This window comes from Heloderma suspectum, chromosome 4, assembly GCF_057233095.1.
Source record: "Heloderma suspectum isolate Gila_16-S chromosome 4, 16-S_ref, whole genome shotgun sequence".
NCBI classification, from domain to species: Eukaryota; Metazoa; Chordata; class Lepidosauria; order Squamata; family Helodermatidae; genus Heloderma; species Heloderma suspectum.
In genome coordinates, this window is record NC_139461.1 from 55,998,138 (window position 1) to 56,017,881 (window position 19,744).

Below are 19,744 nucleotides of genomic sequence, written 5' to 3' on the forward strand. Positions count from 1 at the left end.
TCTTAAAACAGCTTCACTGAATTCCCAGAACAATTCAAAGTGCTTGTCTTGACCTATAAAGTCCTATATCACATGGAAACAGGGTATCTCAGGGACTGCCTGCTCTCATGTCTACTTGTTCACTTAGATCAGCCTTCCCCAACCTAGTGCCCTCCAGATATATTGGACTACAATGTTCATCACTGCTGGCTATGCTAGCTGGGGCTGATGGGAGTTGTAGTCAGGGGGACTACATAACGGGGACACCAGGTTAGGGAAGTCTGACTTAGATCATCTGGAGGGGCCCTTCTCCAAGCGCTGTCATCTGGAGAAGTTAGATGTATGGTGACAGAGACAAGGCCTTTTCTGTGGTGGCACCACAGTTTTGGAATGCTTTCCCCATGGTTGTTCACCAGACACCTGTTGTTATAAATGTTAGCCTCCTGCTGAAAACATTTTTATTTGCCCTATTTTACTTCTGTTTATCATTTTGCATTACATTTACACCTCTCTCTGCTGTTTTAAAGTTTTATAGTTTACATTTCATTTTTGCCTGGTTTTATTATTATTTGATCAGTCCTGTACAGTACCTTGAAAATATGCAATTGAAAGGCAGGGTAGAAATGCTTTAAATACTGGATGACAGATAGGAATCTGTCTATCTGTCTGAGCAATCCTATACATGTCTACTCAGAAGTAAGTCCAACTGAGTTCACTGAGGCTTACTCCCAGGTAAGTATATATAGTACTGCAGCTGTAATTGCAGGATCAAGGGGCAGATATCCTTTATGAAAAGACCTGTCCTTTAAGCCCACATGCTAGTGAATGTCTGGTCTCCACTCATTTATTTTAATCTTCTGTGTAATTACCACCGTAGCTTACATCAAAGGAAGATCAGCCAGCTTGAGTATGCAGCACCATTGTTTTGCAGAGTCTTTATGAATACCCAATTTAGGGAAGATTTTTGCAAAGATCTATCCATCTGTAACAGTCCCATTGATGTCTTAACTGTGCAGGTTGGTCTTCTGGGAGATGGTGGGTGGAGGACCCTGCCTTGTGACAGGGATTGGTCTTTTGAAGTATGATTCCATTACCCACAGAAATAGAGGACATATCTACACTTAATAAGCAATGACGGTTACACCAGTAACCATCATTGCCTATTTTCAGAGAGCTCTGGCAATGTACTGTTGCTGTGTGTGTGTGTGTGTGTGTGAGAGAGAGAGAGAGAGAGAGAGAGACTACTAATGAAATTGTAATTCTCAGGACTTTGGACATTATACTGTTAAATTTGTATAAAACCAATATAGGTTTGTAATGCAGATATACTTCATTACTCTTTTCTAATGCTTTGTCCATCTATTTCACTATTCCTCCAAAACAGTAAAGTGCCAGCAATAACAGGGAATCTGAAAGGTTCAGAGAATGCCTGAAGTAGGCAGAAACTTAGCAGCTGCTGAAGCATATGAATTCAGAGTATGTTACTGTTTTGAAAAAGTCTTGTGGATTTATAGACCACCAAAGCTCCTCCTTGACTTCTTAGTTGCAGACCACTGACTTTCCTTATCACTGAGCTTTAGTTCTTCCTCAAATGTTGCTGCTACACAGGCTTTTAATTGGATTAAGAAAACAAAGGATCCATTATCAAAGCCCCTGAGAGTGCAGACCGGTGACACGTTTTGCAGAAATCATTTTTTTACATCAGTACTAGCTAACTGGTTTGGTAGGCAACTTGAACAACCTCAGGCAAATGCTATTTGGGGCTGCATTAATAGAAGTATAGCTTCCAAATCACGTGAAGTACTAGTTCCCCTCTACTCAGCACTGGTTAGGCCTCATCTGGAGTACTGTGTCCAGTTCTGGGCTCCACACTTTAAGAAGAATGCAGACAAACCAGAGAGGGTTCAAAGAAGGGCAACAAAGATGATCAGGGGACTGGAAACAAAGCCCTTTGAGGAGAGGCTGAAAGAACTGGGCATGTTTAGCCTTGAGAAGAGAAGACTGAGGGGAGATATGAAAGCACTCATCAAGTACTTGAAAGGTTGTCACAGAGAGGAAGGCCAGATCATCCGAGAATGCGGGACATGGAATAATGGGTTCAAGTTACAGGAAGCCAGATTCTGGCTGAACATCAGGAAAAACTTCCTGACTGTTAGAGCAATACGACAATGGAACCAATTACCTGGGGAGGTGGTGGGCTCTCCCACACTGGAGGCGTTCAAGATGAGGCTGGACAGCTATCTGTCAAGGATGCTTTGACTTAGGGGATCTCTACACCTCAAGGCTATTGCGCATTCATGGTTGCTCACTCACTGAATTGTGCAGATCCGTTACATGACATAATTATTGTCCAGTCAGTATCCCACTATTTCCTTGCATCTATCCCGTGTTTTCTTCAAATGGAAAAAAATTGGTGTTTTTCCAGATATGTGCAAATGGAGCGCCACGTCCTCCCCGTGTATTTCTCCACGAGCATGAATGAAGCACTGAGTGTGGTTGGTGGGGCGTGGTCATGATGTCAAAGGTGGTGATGAAGGTCTGATGGGCATTCAGCCTTCCTGCTCCTGTGCCATTTTGGCTCCTTGCCATTTTCAGCCTGCCTGTTCAAAACAGAGCAGCAGAATGGCAGTGAGGGGGGCGGCAGAGAGAAGGAGCAGCAGAGGGGCTGAGCGGCAGGGACTGGCCAAAAGCATGGAAGAGGGAGGCAGGGCCCAGGGAGATCGGTGGGGGGCTGTCCATGTGTCTGTCCCCATCCACCAGTAACATGCAAGGGGAGGGAAAGGGGCAGGAACCCAGGGGCAAGTATCGCTGAACCTGGAGCGTGTGTAATGCCTCTTCACTGAAACATAACGCTATGGGAACGGCCATCTACAGAGAAGGAAGAGCGTGTAAAGGGAATCAGTGGTGATCCTGCATTTAAAACGGAAGCAGAAAGCCCTGATTTAAATGCAGGATTTTAAGCTGGTGTAGAAATTCCCTTCGATTCCTGCACTGAGCAGGTGGTTGGACTTGATGGTCTTATAGGCCCCTCCCAACCCTACTGTTCTATGATTCTATGAACACTTAGGTTGCAATCCTATACGCACTGACCTGGCAGCAAGCCTCATTGGGTTCAGTGGGGATTACTTTTGAATAGACATGCATAGGATTGCACTGTAAGTTACTCTGTTGCTCTTTTAACTTATGAGAACTATATCAAATATTCTTTTTTGCATGTTACAGAAATGTTAATTTAGAAGAGACATTGATATGATCTGTTTTGCAGTCACTTGATGCCATTTATTTATTAATTTACTACATAAATAAATAATCAAGCCTTCTGTGTTTTTAAACAGTTGCAAGTTTAGCAGATGCTGATTCTTTTGTCACTGCACTACTCAGAACTTTTGAAAGCCACTTACATGTTCAGGAAACGGCAGCTTCCATACACCTATAATCCCAGCAAAATAAACAGTTTTCATGTGACTGTGCATACTTTTTCCATGCAGAATGAATGAGTAGCCTGCCTCTCCAATATAAAGGATCCACCTTGTACCTACAAAAGCCTGTAAGTCCCATTCATTTCATTGGGTCTACTCTAAATATGATGGATCCAACCCAGGCAATTTTTATAATTTTGTGACTACTATTCACTAATATGGTCCCAATATATATGAGAAATTTTGTACATTTTCATGCATTTCCCATGAATAAGTATAATCTAAAATTGACTAACAAACATTGAGAGTTAACTGTAATTAGGAGATATTGCCTGTATATATGGTCCTATAGCATCCAAGCATCATGTACTTTTTATTTCTTATAATTTTATATTCTTAGCATTCTTCTGTTTGATGCAATACTTTGGAACTTACATGCTTTGTCATTTAGGACCTTGATGATTACGTGTTAACATTGTTTTTGAATTCAGTGTAATTTTTTACTTTTATTCTTCAGGTTATTCACTTTTTGGAGGGTAGAGTGGTGGACCTCTTTGGTTTCATACAACAGACTTGTGCCGCTATATATTTATATAGATAAACAAATAACTGGAATAAATCTTTTATTATTGTATCTCTAACAGTTACTCTGCATCTGCCTATTTTCAGTCTTTAGGTAGTTGTATACAAATGGGGTACTACTTTAACAAGTAATCCCCTTTAAATTCATAATAGACTAACTGGCTACTGTATAGCCTGTAATCTGCAATATTTTTAGCAAGTTAATTTACAGTAGGGGTTCAATCTCAGTTCCAAAACTATTTACAGCTGGGATATCTATAAACAAAGAACGTCATTTTCCAAACAGGGCAGCAAGAATTACAGATTTACAGCACAATCCTACACTCAGAAGTAAGACTTATTGAGTTCAATGAGAATTACTAGGTAAGTGGGTATTGGATTGCAGCTCAATCATTTATATCTTAATCATTTACATGTATCTAAAAGCTATTTCTGCAATCATATTTAGAAACCATTTCTCCCCCTTCATCTGTACTCCAGCTTTTTGTGACACAGGGCAGACTCTTCTCCTCTGAGCTGTCTTGGTGCTTGACCAATGTCAGAAAGATTTTCTACAAACATGGATGATGACTCAATAGGGGAAGATGTGGTGATTAAAGTAGTCCCATTGTTAACTTAGCCACCAAGTCTGGAATTATACCAATTTGTGGTAATGTTCCTGTGTTTAGGCAGGATTTTAGTACAGACACGACCACATACTTTGACTTTAGCTCTGAATGCAGTGCCTTTGGGCAACTCAGCATCTTCCGTTTAAGTGCCATATGTGTTTGGCTCATGAGATTTCCCTGCCTCAAGCTGCACCTCAAATCAAAGGTTTTGAGGAAGCTATTAAATTGGTTTACAGGTGCTTTCAGACAGATTTACCCCATGTGGTTGGCACCATCCAAGTATAAACATGACAGCTGTACAATGTGGCCACAATTTTATATTATGGTATGCATCCCTCAAAGGTGCCAAAGACATTTGGCTATTTCCTTTTATCCATCTATTAATGGCACGTGTTAATCTTTTTTCAGACACACTTCCCATATCTGGTTTTCCAAAGAGTCACAGAGAAATGGATAGGCCTGCTTTACAATGCAGCTGCTTCTGGTCTCTTCTTTGTCATTTCAGGGAACTGCCTGATGCATACCTGGGAATTCACAAGTTAGTAGATGCATCTTTGGCAGCAAACAAAACTGAATGAAGAGGACTGGCCAAATATTTACCTTGCATACGTATCCCCGAGACATTTAACTTGTAAGGTATGTTATATAGATATAGCTGGTATCTAGAGACCTATTTTCACTGTCTCTGGAACACTGCATATGCCACTTTTATTACGTGACCGTTCTACGTAACTTGCTTCTGTAATGGGGACAGTATACTTCCCAGCACTGCCCAAGCTCTCTTGCTTCAGCTCCATTTCAATTTTGCAGAGGCGTGGGAATAGGTGCCATTTTTCTGGATTAACATGCAGCCTGAGGCTGCAATCCTATGCACATTTACATTGAACTCAGTGACTGCACTGTTATTTATTTATTTATTTGTAATATTGCTTGCTATTAAGTCAGAGGAATTTGTAGCAGACTGGCTAACATTCATAGAAACATAGCAAGTTGCATTATTCCAAGTCAGACAATTGGTCCATCTAGCTCAATATTGTTCCACACTGATAGCAGCTCTTCAGGGTTTCATGCAGGAGTCTCTCCTAGCCCTACCTGGAGGTTGAAGCAGAGACCTTTCCCATGCAAAGCACATGCCCTTATATGTGGCAGGGGTGGGGAACCTCAGGCCCAGGGGCCAAATTTGGCCCCCTTGGGATTCCAATCCGGCCCTCTGGGTTCCCCAGAGGGCACCACCCCCTTTCCCCAACCACCAGTTGTTTGGTGGTTTCCTGGCTTTTGTACCATTTCCCCATTCTAAAAACTGGAAATGCCTCTCCTAAGGCTTAGTTACTGCAGTAAAAGCTTTAAGCTACAATATGCTGGCATTATTTGTATTTTTAGCTTCACCGTCTTTGCCTTTGACCCCAGGACCCCCCACCCCAAGTCAAGGTGCTAATACCCAAGGCTAGTCAAGTTATTTTGGCCCTTGGGGCAGAAAATCCCATGGGCACCGTGGCAGTAAAAATCAAACAATAATATGTTAAATAACTAGCAATCTGCTATCCTTTCATGACACCAAAAAGCAGCTGCCTGAGGCAGGCACATCCCTCTGCCTAATGGTAGGACTGGCCCTAGAGATCATATCCTAAGAAGGAGTATGACATAACTGTTCTCCCTGTTGGTTGCATGATTTTATTGTGTTTTATTGGTTGTACCCCACTTAGAAAAAAAAGTGGGAAATAAATTTCATAAATAAATAAATCGGCAGCGTTCAGTTGTTTCGCCTTGCAGTTTCTCCTTTTCATCCAGGATTGGGTGCTCAACAGAGATAGCCTCATTACAAGTTTCCATACCTGACAGAGACCTTCGAGAAGCCTTCCTAAGGATTTCCAAATGCAAAGCAATGATTCTCAGTTCATTGAGCATATGACCTTGAAATATGTAAGATGATCACACAAATGCCTTATGCTTAAACCCATACCCAGATGCCACTGAGAATCCACAAAACTTCCGTGTCAAATAACTCTCCAATACTAACATCCTCCCACAGCAGGCAATACCTCCTCCCAGACGTTCACGCTCCAGATCCTCACCTTTCCATCACTTTGGTCAGGAACTGTATCCTTCATACAGTATATGTGCACTGCAAATCAGGGGCATTTAGCACTTCTGGGGGCAACTTGAAATGATTGGAAACACTCATTTCTGTCCCAATACAGAAATGAGTGTTTCTACTCATTTTGAGGCCTCTTCTAGGAAATGCTAAATCTCTGTTGGGTCCCGCTATGGGTCCCGCTTGTGCAATGGAATCAGCAGGACCCACTGCTTGCAGAAGGGAATCGATGGGTGTAAGCACCCCATGGGATACTGCCCAATGAGTTTCTAGCTCTAAACAAGAATCCATCCATGCCCATCACTGCTAGTTTCCTGCACTTCCTCCCATTCAATCTAATGTACACTGAAGCATAGTTTGCTACCAACTTAAAAGATGCAGGCTGAGAGAAGTTACAGAGCCAAGCTGATTGAAGGAATGAATTACAGAGGATTGGATAAGTTAATTGACTGGTTTTCATGGCACAGATCTTTCCCTAGACTTTCTTGCCAGTCCAGGACCAGCCGTGGCTCTAGCAGTGCCCCCGCCTGAAGCCTTTGCACTTTCAGTGCTGCTTTTAACCACCAGATCCAGCATCATGCAAAACGTATTAAATATGCTGCACAACTCACTGCTGGTTGCTGATTAGAGTGGCAGTTCAACCAATGTTATTACATTAGATATGAGTTGAAGGAGGAAGGACCGAAAGGACTGGGACTGCCAGAAGAATGTTGCTACTTTGAGCTTATAGCGGGGATGGGTGGGAGTGAAGGGAATTTGAAGGAAAGCATGTGTGTGTGGGGAGAAATTCTGGCCATGGAGTAGTGAAGAGGCATGGCTCCAAATAAAGACACTGTTTTCACATTCCCAGAATGTATCCTCTCACTCATGGGTGAGACCACAACGTTCCACAAATGAAGCTTGAGGTCTGGCTACACAAGCCATATGAGTTTACAAGTGGAAAGAGCGACCATGCATATCCATTGTTAAAGCAGACCTTGGATATTAATAGAATCATAGAACAGTAGGGTTGGAAGGGGCCTATAAGACCATCGAGTCCAGCTCCCTCTCAATGCAAGAATCCAAGTCAAAGCATCAAAACAAAGCATATTGTTTTGAACAAAAGCTAGACAATGTTCACAGTGATATATCCTTGACATATCATTTCCTTGCATAATATCACCCAGCTACATTTTAGATATTAGAACAAAATACAGATTGCAAGTGTCTTATATACAGTCAGGGCCAGAAATATTGGAACAAGGATAACTGTTTTGGCATTTGGCCTCTGTACACCACCACATTGAAGTTGAAAGGAAACACACCCAGATGGGAGTGAAGTCAGGACTTCCAGCTGTAATTCAAGGAGTGTGACAAAAGTGGGGCACTAACCATTCAGAAAGTACAGCCAGTGGCATACACACACACTCGTCATTGGTGGCTCATAAGTAATGGAACAAACCAACATCATTTCAAACTTAAGGATCACCTTTAATACCTGGATGAAAATCCTTTGCAGTCAATGACTGCCTGAAGTCTGGAACCCATGGCCATGACCAAATGCTGAGTTTCCTCCCCCGAGATGCTTTGCCAGGCTTTTACTGCAGCTGCCTTCAGCCGCTGCTTGTTTGTGGGTCTTTCTGCCTTCAGTCTTGTCCTCAGTAAGTGAAAAGCATGCTCTATTGGGTGGAGATCAGGTGACTGACTTGGCCATCAAAGAACATTCCACTTCGTTGCCTTGAGAAACTCTTGGGTAGCTTTTGCTGTATGTAACGGGTCGTTATCCATCTGCAATGTGACGCAACGTCCTATCAGTTTGGCAGCATTTGGCTGAATCTGAGCAGAAAGTATAGCCCTATACACTTCAGAATTCATCCTGCTGCTTTTATCAGCAGTCAGGTCATCATTAAACACCAGTGACCCGGTTCCACTGGCGGCCATACATGCCCATGCCATAACACTGCCTCCACCATGTTTGACAGATGATGTGGTTAGGGGTGCACGAAAGCCACTTACCTGGTCTCGCAGCTTGCTTCGCGGTGGGAGGGAGGCGCTTCGCTGCTCCCCCTGAAGTTCAGGCCGGGGGGGGAGGCTTCCCTCCTCGCCCGGCCAAACTTCAGGCCGGGGGGGAGGCTTCCCGCCTTGCCCGGCCGAAATTCAGGCCGGGGAGGAGGCGCCTCGCCTCGCCCGGCCGTGAAATAAAAAGTAAAAAACAACAACGCCCCCGTGATAGGCTACGTGACAATTAACATAGCCTATCACGGCTAGATCTGCAAAGTCAGCCGTGATAGGCTACGTTAATCGTCACGTAGCCTATCACAGGTGACTTAAAAAAAAAACACGCATACGCAAATGGCGGCCCCCATAGGGAGCCGCCATTCACGTTCCTTATTTGGTCACTGTAGTCTACGTAATCTTTACGCAGACTACAGCGACCAAATAAGGAACGCGAATGGCGGCTCCCTTTGGGGGCCGCCATTAGCCGTACGCGCTTTTTTTTTTTTTTTTAAGTCACCTGTGATAGGCTACGTGACGATTTACGTAGCCTATCCCTCGATGTGGTATGCTTTGGATCATGAGTGGTTCCTTTCCTTCTCCATACTTTTCTCTTCCCATCATTCTGGTGCAAGTTAATCTTGGTGTCATCAGTCCATAGAATCTTATTCCAGAACTGGGCAGGCGTTTTTAGGTGTTTGCTGGCAAAGGCTAATCTGGCCTTTCTGTTCTTGAGCGTTTCCAGTGGTTTGCACCTTGTTGTGAAGCCTCTGTATTTACATTCATAAAGCCGTCTCTTGACTGTGGATGTTGACAATGACATGCCTACCTCTGCAAGAGCGTTCTTGACCTGGCTAGATGTTGTGAAAGGGTTCCTCTTCACCATGAGCAGCATTCTGCGGTCATCCACTTTAGTTGTCTTCCGTGGTCTTCCAGGCCTTTTGCTGTTGCTGAGCTTGCCAGTTAATTCCTTCTTTTTCAGGATGTTCCAAACTGTTGTGTTGGCCACTCCCACTGTTTTTGCTCTCTCTCTGATGGGTTTATTTTGTTTCCTCAGCCTAATGATGGCCTCCTTCACTCTCATGGACACCTCTTTGGACCTCATGTTGGGAGTTCCAGTGAACAGCTACCAAATGCAAATGTAACACTCAGAACCACCTCCAGGCCTTTTATCTGCTTGATTGATCATGGGGCACCCAGGAAACAGGCCACACCTGGCCATGCAACTGCTTGTCAGCCATTTGTTCCATTACTTATGAGCCACCAACGATGGGTGTGTGTGTATGCCACTGACTGTCCTTCCTGAATGGTTAGTGCCCCACTTTTGTCAAACCCCTTGAATTACAGCTGAAAGTCCTGACTTCGCTCCCATGTGGGTGTGTTTCCTTTCAACTTCAATGTGGTGGTGTACGGAGGCCAACTGGCAAAACAGTTATCCTTGTTCCAATATTTCTGGCCCTGACTGAATATGAGGCACTCCTCTGGTTAATACTGTTAAATTGCAATTGTCAGTCAATTACTTTAAAATCTCTGTAAAACCTTTGTTTTAGAGATGAATTCATTTACAACTGGAGTGGGTTTGTACATTTTTTTCCCTAGCAGAGGTTGTGCTTTTAAACCAACCGGTGTTAGACCATCATTAGTGACCTGTTGTGTCGTCTTCCGTCCCCTGCTCCTCTAAAGATTACAACAAAACAGCACAATGGCAATTTAACTTTAGCCCTATACTGTTGCAGCAGCTTATAACATAGTCCATATTTTGAAATGAGAAAAATTATCCCATAGGATGGGCAGTGTTATCAGAAGAGCTACAGTGATGCAGTGGCAGTTGCAAACTCAAGCTATTATACAGAACTGGGAAAGATCTGTTCCAGTGACATGTCCCTTTATCGGAATATTTATTGAGCAGCAGAGTACATTGCTTTATAATGGGATGGATGGGAGCAACATTAAAAACATATTGCATTACTTTTAATAATCCCCTCTTCTGGTTCTTCCCCCAACCTGATGGTTCCTGGCAGCCTTACCAGTCTGCCCTCGGGTCTGGTGGTGCTGCTGCTGAATGCCAGGTCGGCCCAAAATAAGACCTCCCTCATCCATGATTTGATTGTGGATGAGGGGGCTGACCTGGCATGTATTACTGAGACCTGGGTGGGGGAACTGGGAGGGGTCACTCTCTCCCAGCTGTGCCCTCCTGGGTACTCAGTGCAGCACCAACACCGACTTGAGGGTCGGGGAGGGGGGGTTGCCGTGGTCTATAGGAATTAAATCTCCCTCTCCAGGCTTCCTGCTCATTCGAGTGCAGATCTTGAGTGTCTGTACCTTGTGTTGGGTACCCGGGACAGATTAGGGATTCTGTTGGTGTACCGCCCACCCCGCTGCCCATCAGACTCCCTGCCTGAGCTGACGGAGGTGGTCTCGGACTTGGTGTTGAGGACCCCCAGGATGATGGTCCTGGGGGATCTCAACTTCCATGCCGAGGCCGCTGTATCCAGGGCGGCTCAGGACTTCATGGCCGCCATGACAACCATGGGGCTGTCCCAACATGTCATCGGCCCAACGCATATAAAAGGACACACGCTTGATCTGGTTTTCTCGACTAGGCAGGAGGATGGTGATCTGAAAGTAGAGGAATTAACATCTGTCCCTTTGTCATGGTCAGATCACTTCCTGCTGAGGTTTAGACTTCTGGCGGCCTTTCCCCTCTGCAAGGGTGGGGGACCTATTAAAATGGTCCGCCCCCGGAGATTAATGGATTCCGATGGATTCCAGAGGGCTCTGGGGGATTTTCCTGCTGGTATGGTTGGTGCTCCTGTTGAAGCCCGGGTCGCTCTGTGGAATGCAGAGATGACTCGGGCGGTTGACATGATCGCACCCAAGCGCCCTCTCCCTCTGAGCAGAGCCCGGCCAGCTCCTTGGTATACACCTGTGCTGAGGGCAATGAAGCAAGAGGGGAGACGGCTAGAACGCAGGTGGAGGAAAACTTGTGCTGAGTCTGACCGAACACAGGTAAGAGCCCACTATCGAGCCTACTCTGTGGCGGTGAGGGTGGCAAAGAGGCAGTTCTTTTCCACCAGCATTGCATCTTCTCAGTGTCGTCCGGCGGAGCTTTTCCGAGTGGTTCGCGGCCTGTTACATTCTGGGCCAGGGAGAGAGACGGTGGAACCCTCGGTAGCACGCTGTGATGAGTTTGCGCGGCACTTTGAGGATAAAGTCGCTCAGATTCGTCATGAATTGGACACCACCATTAATGCAGTTCCATTGGTAGAGGCGTTCAGAGCACTGTCTGGTCCAGTTTTATTGGATGAGTTTCAGTTACTGAGGCCTGAGGATGCGGACAAGGTGCTTGGCCAAGTCCGATCGACCACTTGTGTGCTTGACCCTTGCCCTTCATGGCTTATTAAATCAAACAAGGAGGGGTTGCCCGGCTGGGTCCAGGAGGTTGTAAATTCCTCCTTGAGAGAGGGAGTGGTGCCTGCTGCTTTAAAAGAGGCAGTAATTAGACCACTCCTGAAAAAGCCTAACCTGGACCCAGAGGATGTTAACAATTATAGGCCAGTGGCCAACATCCCCTTCCTGGGCAAGGTGCTTGAGCGGGTGGTTGTAGGACAGCTCCAGGCACTCTTGAATGAAACGGATTATCTAGATCCATTTCAATCGGGCATCAGGCCTGGTTTTGGAACGGAAACTGCCTTGGTCGCCCTGTGGGATGACCTCTGCCGGGAGAGGGACAGGGGGAGTGCGACCCTGTTGATTCTCCTGGACCTCTCAGCGGCTTTCGATACCATCGACCATGGTATCCTTCTGGATAGGTTGTCTGGGTTGGGAGTTGGAGGCACTGCACTACAGTGGTTCCGCTCCTACTTGGATGGCCGATTCCAGAAGGTGGTGCTGGGGGATTATTGCTCTGTGCCATGGCAATTGTGCCATCGGGTTCCACAGGGCTCTATTCTATCCCCCATGCTGTTTAACATTTACATGAAACCGCTGGGGGAGGTTATCCGGAGGTGTGGGCTGAGGTGCCATCAATATGCGGATGACACCCAGCTCTACCTCACTTTCTCATCAAAACCAGGTGAGGCAGTGGCTGTTCTGAACCAGTGCCTGGGCACGGTAATGGACTGGATGCGGGCTAATAAACTGAAACTCAATCCAGACAAGATGGAGGTACTGTTAGTGGGTGGTTCGTCTGCCCGGCTAGGTGATATTCAACCTGTTCTGGAGGGGGTTGCACTCCCCCTAAAGGATCACGTTCATAGTTTGGGGGTGCTCTTGGATCCAGAACTGTCACTTGAGGCACAGGTGAACTCAGTGGCACGGAGCACTTTTTAACAGCTTAGGCTGGTATACCAACTACGCCCTTATCTGGACAGAGATAGCCTAGCTACAGTTATCCATGCTCTGATAACTTCTCGTCTGGATTACTGCAATGCGTTATACGTGGGGCTGCCTTTGAAAACGGTCCGGAAACTTCAGCTGGTCCAAAATAGGGCAGCAAGATTGTTAACAGGGACTGGCCTGCGAGCTCATATTACGCCAGTACTTTTCCAGCTGCACTGGCTGCCAGTCCATTTCCAGGCCCGATTCAAAGTGCTGGTGTTAACATTCAAAGCCCTTAACGGCTTGGGGCCAGGTTACCTGAAGGATCGCCTCCTCCCATATGTGCCTGCCCGGACCTTAAGATCATCATCAGTGGCCCTTCTCCGTGAGCCCCTGCCGAAGGAAGTAAGGAGGGTGGCTACTAGGAGGAGGGCTTTTTCTGTTGTGGCACCCCGGCTCTGGAATGAGCTCCCTAGTGAGGTTTGCCTGGCGCCTACATTGTACTCCTTTCGGCGCCAGGTGAAGACCTTTTTATTTTCCCAGGCATTTTAGCTTTCTAAATTTTTATCTTTGCTGTTTTAAATCTGTATTTTAAACTCCTGTACTGCTGCTAGGTTTTATTGTGGTTGTATTGTTATATTGTGGTTTTAATGTCCTATATATTTTAAATTGTTTTATTGTGTGTTGTTTGGTTTTAGTTTTTGTGAACCGCCCAGAGAGCTTCGGCTATTGGGCGGTATAGAAATGAAATGAATGAATGAATGAATGAATAAATAAATAATAACCAGTTAGCTATACTTTGCAGTGGAATGAGAATTGAAGGTACCCAGTATGTTAGTTGCTGAGAGATGAGTTTGTATCTTTCTACCAAGAAACTCTAGCATGTTTGTCGTGAAACTCATATTCACTGTAGAGATTTTAAGTCACCCTTTCCTAACTTGGTGCCCTCCAGGTGTTTTGGATGTCAGCTTCTATCAGCCCAGCCAACATGGCCAATGGTCAGGAATGCTGGAAGTTGTTGTCCAAAATATCTGGAAGACACTAGCTTGAAGGAGGCCATCCTAGGCAATAGGATACACACCAAAGCCTCATTTTCACCCTACATAAAGTGTCGGTGCACCTTTGAACATACATACTACTCTTCTGGAATTGCGCATTGCAGAGAAAGACTATAGTGGGTGGGCAAGGCAATGGAATTCAGGAAGACTTATCCTCCATTACTGGCCTTCTCACTGAAAGGCCCTATTCACATGTAACATTAAGCCATGATGGTTAGGGAATTTGTGCATGTTGTGTTGGGGGAGAAAAGCCACCAAACCATGGTTCCAGAACCACGCCAGGCAACCATGCCCCTGCAGCAGCATTAAGGGCCCCCAGGCTGTCTTACTGTTACATGTAGTGTGCTCTCCAGTGATTAGAACAGGCTTCTGGTAGTTTCTAGGCCACGAACATAGAAATTACAGCCTAGAGCATTCTGTACCTCCGGTGATGCTCTAGGTGGTGTGGACTTTCTCTATGGTTGCCATCGCATAACGACAGATGGAGCAGCTGTGGTGGTGTGGTGTGGAGAGCCGGTGTGGTGTAGTGGCAAGAGTGTTGGACTGAGAGCTGGGAGATCCAGGTTCTAGTCCCCACTTGGCCATGGAAGCTCACTGGGTGACTTTGGGGCAGTCACACACTCTCAGCCCAACCTACCTCACAGGGTTGTTGTTGTGAGGATAAAATGGAGAGGAGGAGAACGTAAGCTGCCTTGGGTTCCTTGCAAGCGGAAAAAAGGTGGGATATAAATGCAATAAATAAATAGCTGGCATGTGCGTTTTCTCAGCATGAAGGCTGCTGGGATCATTGGCAGCAGGAGGATAGTTACGGTAACCACAGGGGATGGTGGGTATGGGAACCACACGGCGTGATATGTTTCCTGGTCATGTGCATCGTAATTTCACTAACCGCCCCCCTCCATAGTTACCCTTAGCCGCCTTCCAATGTGCACGTCTGAACAGGATCAAACTCTTGAGGAGCCTCAGGACTTCCTAGAACACAGCATGAAAAACCGCTGCTCTGTTTCACAATGAATCTTAATACCAGTACAGGAAATTGAGATATATGAATTTGTCTTCTTTGCTGAAATGTCACATAATTAGCATTAATGAGGTACCCAGAAACTCGTGAGCATTTACAACACATACAAGTCATGGTTTAAAGAACAAGGTGGCTCACTTTAATAACCACAAAAGTTGGTCACTATTTAACATGACATTCTAAAAAAAGTCACCACAGGATTCATTTTATAGTAAATTTACAAGTGGATGGTATACATTGAGATATAGAGGTAGAAGTTCACCGTTACAATATTCCACTAATACAGATTACCAAATTCAAGGCACAAAATTGTTCTTACAAAAAAAAAGTAAGAATTTTGTTTTCTGTTCTACAATGCAAATACTTTTCGTAAAAAAAAGAAAAAAAATGTTTACAATCTTTCCATAACCCAGTGTTCAAGTTGCATTCAGCATTAATTTTATCTCTGAGATTTCTTGGCATGAGAACAAAGACTTACAATTTTTCTTCTCTTAAGCAAATTGAGTTTTGATTCTTACAGTAATGGAGGGTGATGGGTGGGGGAAGGATTTTTATCATAAAATGTAGAAAGACTATGTAAATATAATTTAGATACGTCTTTGCCATCCAAACACACAAATGTCAGCTTTTAAAAACTGTTGACTCTAAAAGGGCTAGGGGGGTGTAATCAAGAAGTGTCCTGTATAGTTTCATTCTGAAAACTTGTAAAAATATACTTTCCTGGTGAATTAGGAAATATATGCAGTTGTTACACAGGAGGATTTCATTAAAATTTATCTGTTCAACACAGGCTGGGAGAACCCCTCAAACACAGCCCTGTTATGTCACATTTGTATAAAACGATTACACAGAAAATATCACAAGAAAATTAAGAATTTCTGAAACAATTTCATCTTCTAGTTGAATGACCATCTCAGGAAAAAAAAAACACCCTTACATAGTTTATCTCTACAAAAAAACAAAAGAAAAAATGAGTAGCATATGTTACTGTACATTTAGTAAGTTCCAAATGGACAAAGGTGACCACTACATTTTATACATTTGTTTTGCCTGTCATGGTTTCCAAGAACTCTAATAACTTTATATACAGTATGAAAAAACGTCGATTTTCTGTTCACTATACAGGTACAGGATCCGAGAGAACGCCACAGTACAATGTTAACAACTGCATTTGCTAAACGCAAGTGCTCTTCACAAGTCAATCGTTCGGTTTTGACCATAATTCAGTTACAAATGCCAGTCCTTTGAAAAACGTTAAATTCCATTTTTTGCTTCATTGTTATTTGTGGCCTGTTTTCGTTGAGCAATGAAAGGGTACATACACTTGTCTGCTCCTAAAAACCGGTACATGCACACAACTGCTTCAAAAGGCAGGATGCTAAGAGAGAAAGAAATTGAGAAATATTACTTTAGATGGCAGTTGATATAAAGCATTCATTTTTACAAAAACAAATGTAAGGAACTTAGAACTACTGTTTACAGCAGGGGTGGGGTCCCAATCTGGCCCTCCTAGGGGTCCCCAGGTGGCCCCACTCTCTTACCCTGGCCCCACCCCCTTTCCCCCAACTATTAATTGTTTGATGATCTCCCAACTTTTGAGCATCCCCTCCCCCCCAATTCAAATGTTGAAATGCCTCTCCCAAGGCTTAGTTACTGGCAGTAAAAGCTTTAAGCTCAAATAAGCTGGTATTTTTGGCCTCACCCATTTTGCCTTCACCATGCCCACCGCTGGAATGTGGTCCCTGAAACCACGTCCAAAATTGAATTCTGCCCTCAGGCTGAAAGAGGTTCCCCACCCTTGGTCTACAGTTACTATCCTATCCTTGCAGGCATAGTGAAGAAAATAGCCCAAAGCAACAAAGCAGTTGCGGAGTTGTTTTCAGCAGTTGTTTTCAGCCTATTTAAACCTCTTGACAGCCCAGTGTGAACAATTTGCTCAGCACTTTGCAGACAAAATCACTCGGATCCGCTCTGACTTGGATGCTATAGTTGATAAAGGCCCCGTGGATGTAACTTTGGCCCCTGCTTGTCCAGTGTTTTGGATACTTTTCCATTTGTACAGGCTGAGGATGTGGGTGAGCGCCACTACGTGTGTTCTAGGTCCTTGCCCTTCCTGGCTCATAAAAGCAGCCAGAGGTGGACTGGCCAAGTAAGTGGAGTGGTTAATGCCGTCCTTGGTCAAGGCAGAGTTCCAGCCTGCCTGAAAGAGGTGGTGGTGAGACCTTTGTCAAAAAAAGCCCTCCCTGAACCCCTCCATATTGGATAATTATCAGCCAGTCTCCAATATTCCATTTCTGGGCAAGATATTGGAGCATGTGGTGGCCTCCCATCTCCAGGGATTCCTGGATGAGACAGATGATCTAGATCCATTTTAGTCTGGCTCCAGACCTGGTTATGGGGCAGAAACAGCTTTGGTCACCTTGGTGAATGACCTATGCCAGGAACCAGACAGGGTGTGTGTCCCTGTTGGTTCTGCTGAACCTCTCAGCGGCTTTCGATACCATCGACCATGGTATCCTTCTGGGCTTCCTTGCTGGGATGGGACTTGGAGGCACTGTTTTACAGTGGCTCCATTCCTTCTTGGAGGGGCGGACCCAGAAGGTGGTGCTGGGGGACTTCTGTTTGACTCCCTGGCCATTGGCCTGTGCAGTTCCTCAGGGTTCTGTTTTGTCCCCCATGCTATTTAACATATACATGAAACCACTGAGAGAGGTTGTCCAGAGTTTTGGGGTTTGATGTCACCAGTATGCTGATGACACCCAACTCTACTTTTCCTTTCCATCTAATTCCAAGGAAGCTGTTGTGCTAAACTGGTGTCAGCCGGCAGTAATGGACTGGATGAGGGCAAACAAACTGGAGCTTAATCCAGACAAGACAGAGGTGCTCCTGGCCAGTCGAACGGTAGATCAGGGAATAGGGATTCAGCTTGTGCTGGAGGGGGTTACACTCCCCCTGAAGACACAGGTTCGCAGCTTGGCTGTACTTCTGGATTCAGCCCTGAGCCTGGATGCCCAGGCTTCAGCGATGGCCAGGAGTGCATTTGCACAGTTAAAGCTAGCGAGCCAGCTGTGCCCGTTCCTTGAGATGTCTCAGTGACACATACCCTAGTTACATCCCGTTTGGATTACTGTACATGGGGCTGCCTCTGAAAAGCGTTCAAAAGCTTCAGATGGTTCAAGGAGCTGCTGCCAGACTGTTGACTGGGGCTGGCTACAGGGAGCATACAACTCCCCTGCTTAAACAGCTTCACTGGCTCCCAGTCTATTTCCGGGCACAATTCAAAGTGCTGGTCATGACCTATAAAGCCCTGTACAGCTTGGGTCCAGATTATCTGAAAGACTGTATTCTCCCCTATGAGCCTGCTCCTGCCCCAAGATCTTCAGGGGAGGCCCTTCTCATGGTCCCGTCACCATTACAGGCACGTCTGGTGGGAACACGGGAGAGGGCCTTCTCGGTGGCTGCCCCAAGGCTCTGGAACTCCTTTCCCAGGGAGGCAAGAGTGGCACCCTCCTTAGGTTTCCGCAGGCAGGTAGAAACTTTTTTGTTCTGGCAGGCCTTTGGGGATAGATAGTCTGGACCTGTGAGAATATGATGGATTGATACTATTGTTTATATTGTTGTTGTCTTTTAAAATTTTGATATTTTATACAATTTTAATACTATTGATGATTTAATTATGTTTTAACTGTTGTATATTTCTATTTATGTATTTTAACTGTACAAGTTTTTAATGTTGTAAAGCCACCTTGAGTCCCAGTATTGGGAAAAAGGTGGGATATAAATAAATATATTTGTTTTTAAAATAATAATATCTCTTGTACAAGTAAACAAAGCCAAGTAACGATAATTGTTAAGGTTAAAAAGATGAAAGATTACGACTGATAAAATGTATGACAGAAATTAGAAAGTTTTAACTATTAGAAGTTTACGTTCTCACATTGTTCCCACAAATGTCCTGAGGAGTTAGGTCCTCAGTTTTAAAAGAGAACTAGACAAATGGAGACCTGCAACATCTCATGGAAATTTGAGGGCATCCACTCCCAAGCACTGGGGCGCCACACGGTTGCCTTCTAGAAAGATCTACTCTTGGCTGCACACACCCCAGATCTTTCTGACTGCTAGAGTATTGATGGCAGATACGTACAAAAATATTATGAACTCATCTGATCACTATCAGTTTTAAAACTAATGTAAAATCAATCCCCTGCCTCTGTAGATGTTCCGTTTTAGTTAAAAATTGAAGCATCCAGAGATCTGAACATAAGAAGAGCCATGCTGAATCAGACCAAGGATCCAGCATTCTGTTCACACAGTGGATGATCAGCTGCCTATGGGAAGCCCACAAGTAGGACATGAGTACAATAGCAACCTCCTGCTCATGTTCCCCAGCAACTGGTTTATAGAGGCATACTGCCTCTGGCACTGGAGGTAATATATAGCCTTCATGACTAGTAGCTGTTGATAGCCTTATCCTCCTTGAATGTGTGACATCCATTGAAAAGTAAGAAGGCTTCCTCCTTAAATGACCCTGGGCTGTTTCATGTAGAGAGTTCATATAAACTCTAAAATGATGCCTGCTTTTGCATACCAAGGCATCGAAAGTAGGGAGAAGGTCACTGGACAGTGGAATTTTTAATCAAAGCTGACCCTGCCATACTGCAGCAATGGACACAGCTGCTATCACCTCCACT

General features: G+C 44.8%; 1 protein-coding gene across 1 annotated transcript in view; it reads right to left on the reverse strand.

The window, feature by feature from the left end:
• Positions 1–15,146: 15,146 nt before the first annotated feature.
• RDH10 (retinol dehydrogenase 10) overlaps positions 15,147–19,744 on the reverse strand; it is a 48,295-nt gene continuing 43,697 nt past the window's right edge. Inside the window, exon 6 of the mRNA XM_084849313.1 lies at positions 15,147–16,431. Coding sequence (XP_084705439.1) covers positions 16,308–16,431 — 124 coding nt within the window. The 3' untranslated portion in view covers positions 15,147–16,307. The remainder of the gene's footprint in view (positions 16,432–19,744) is intronic.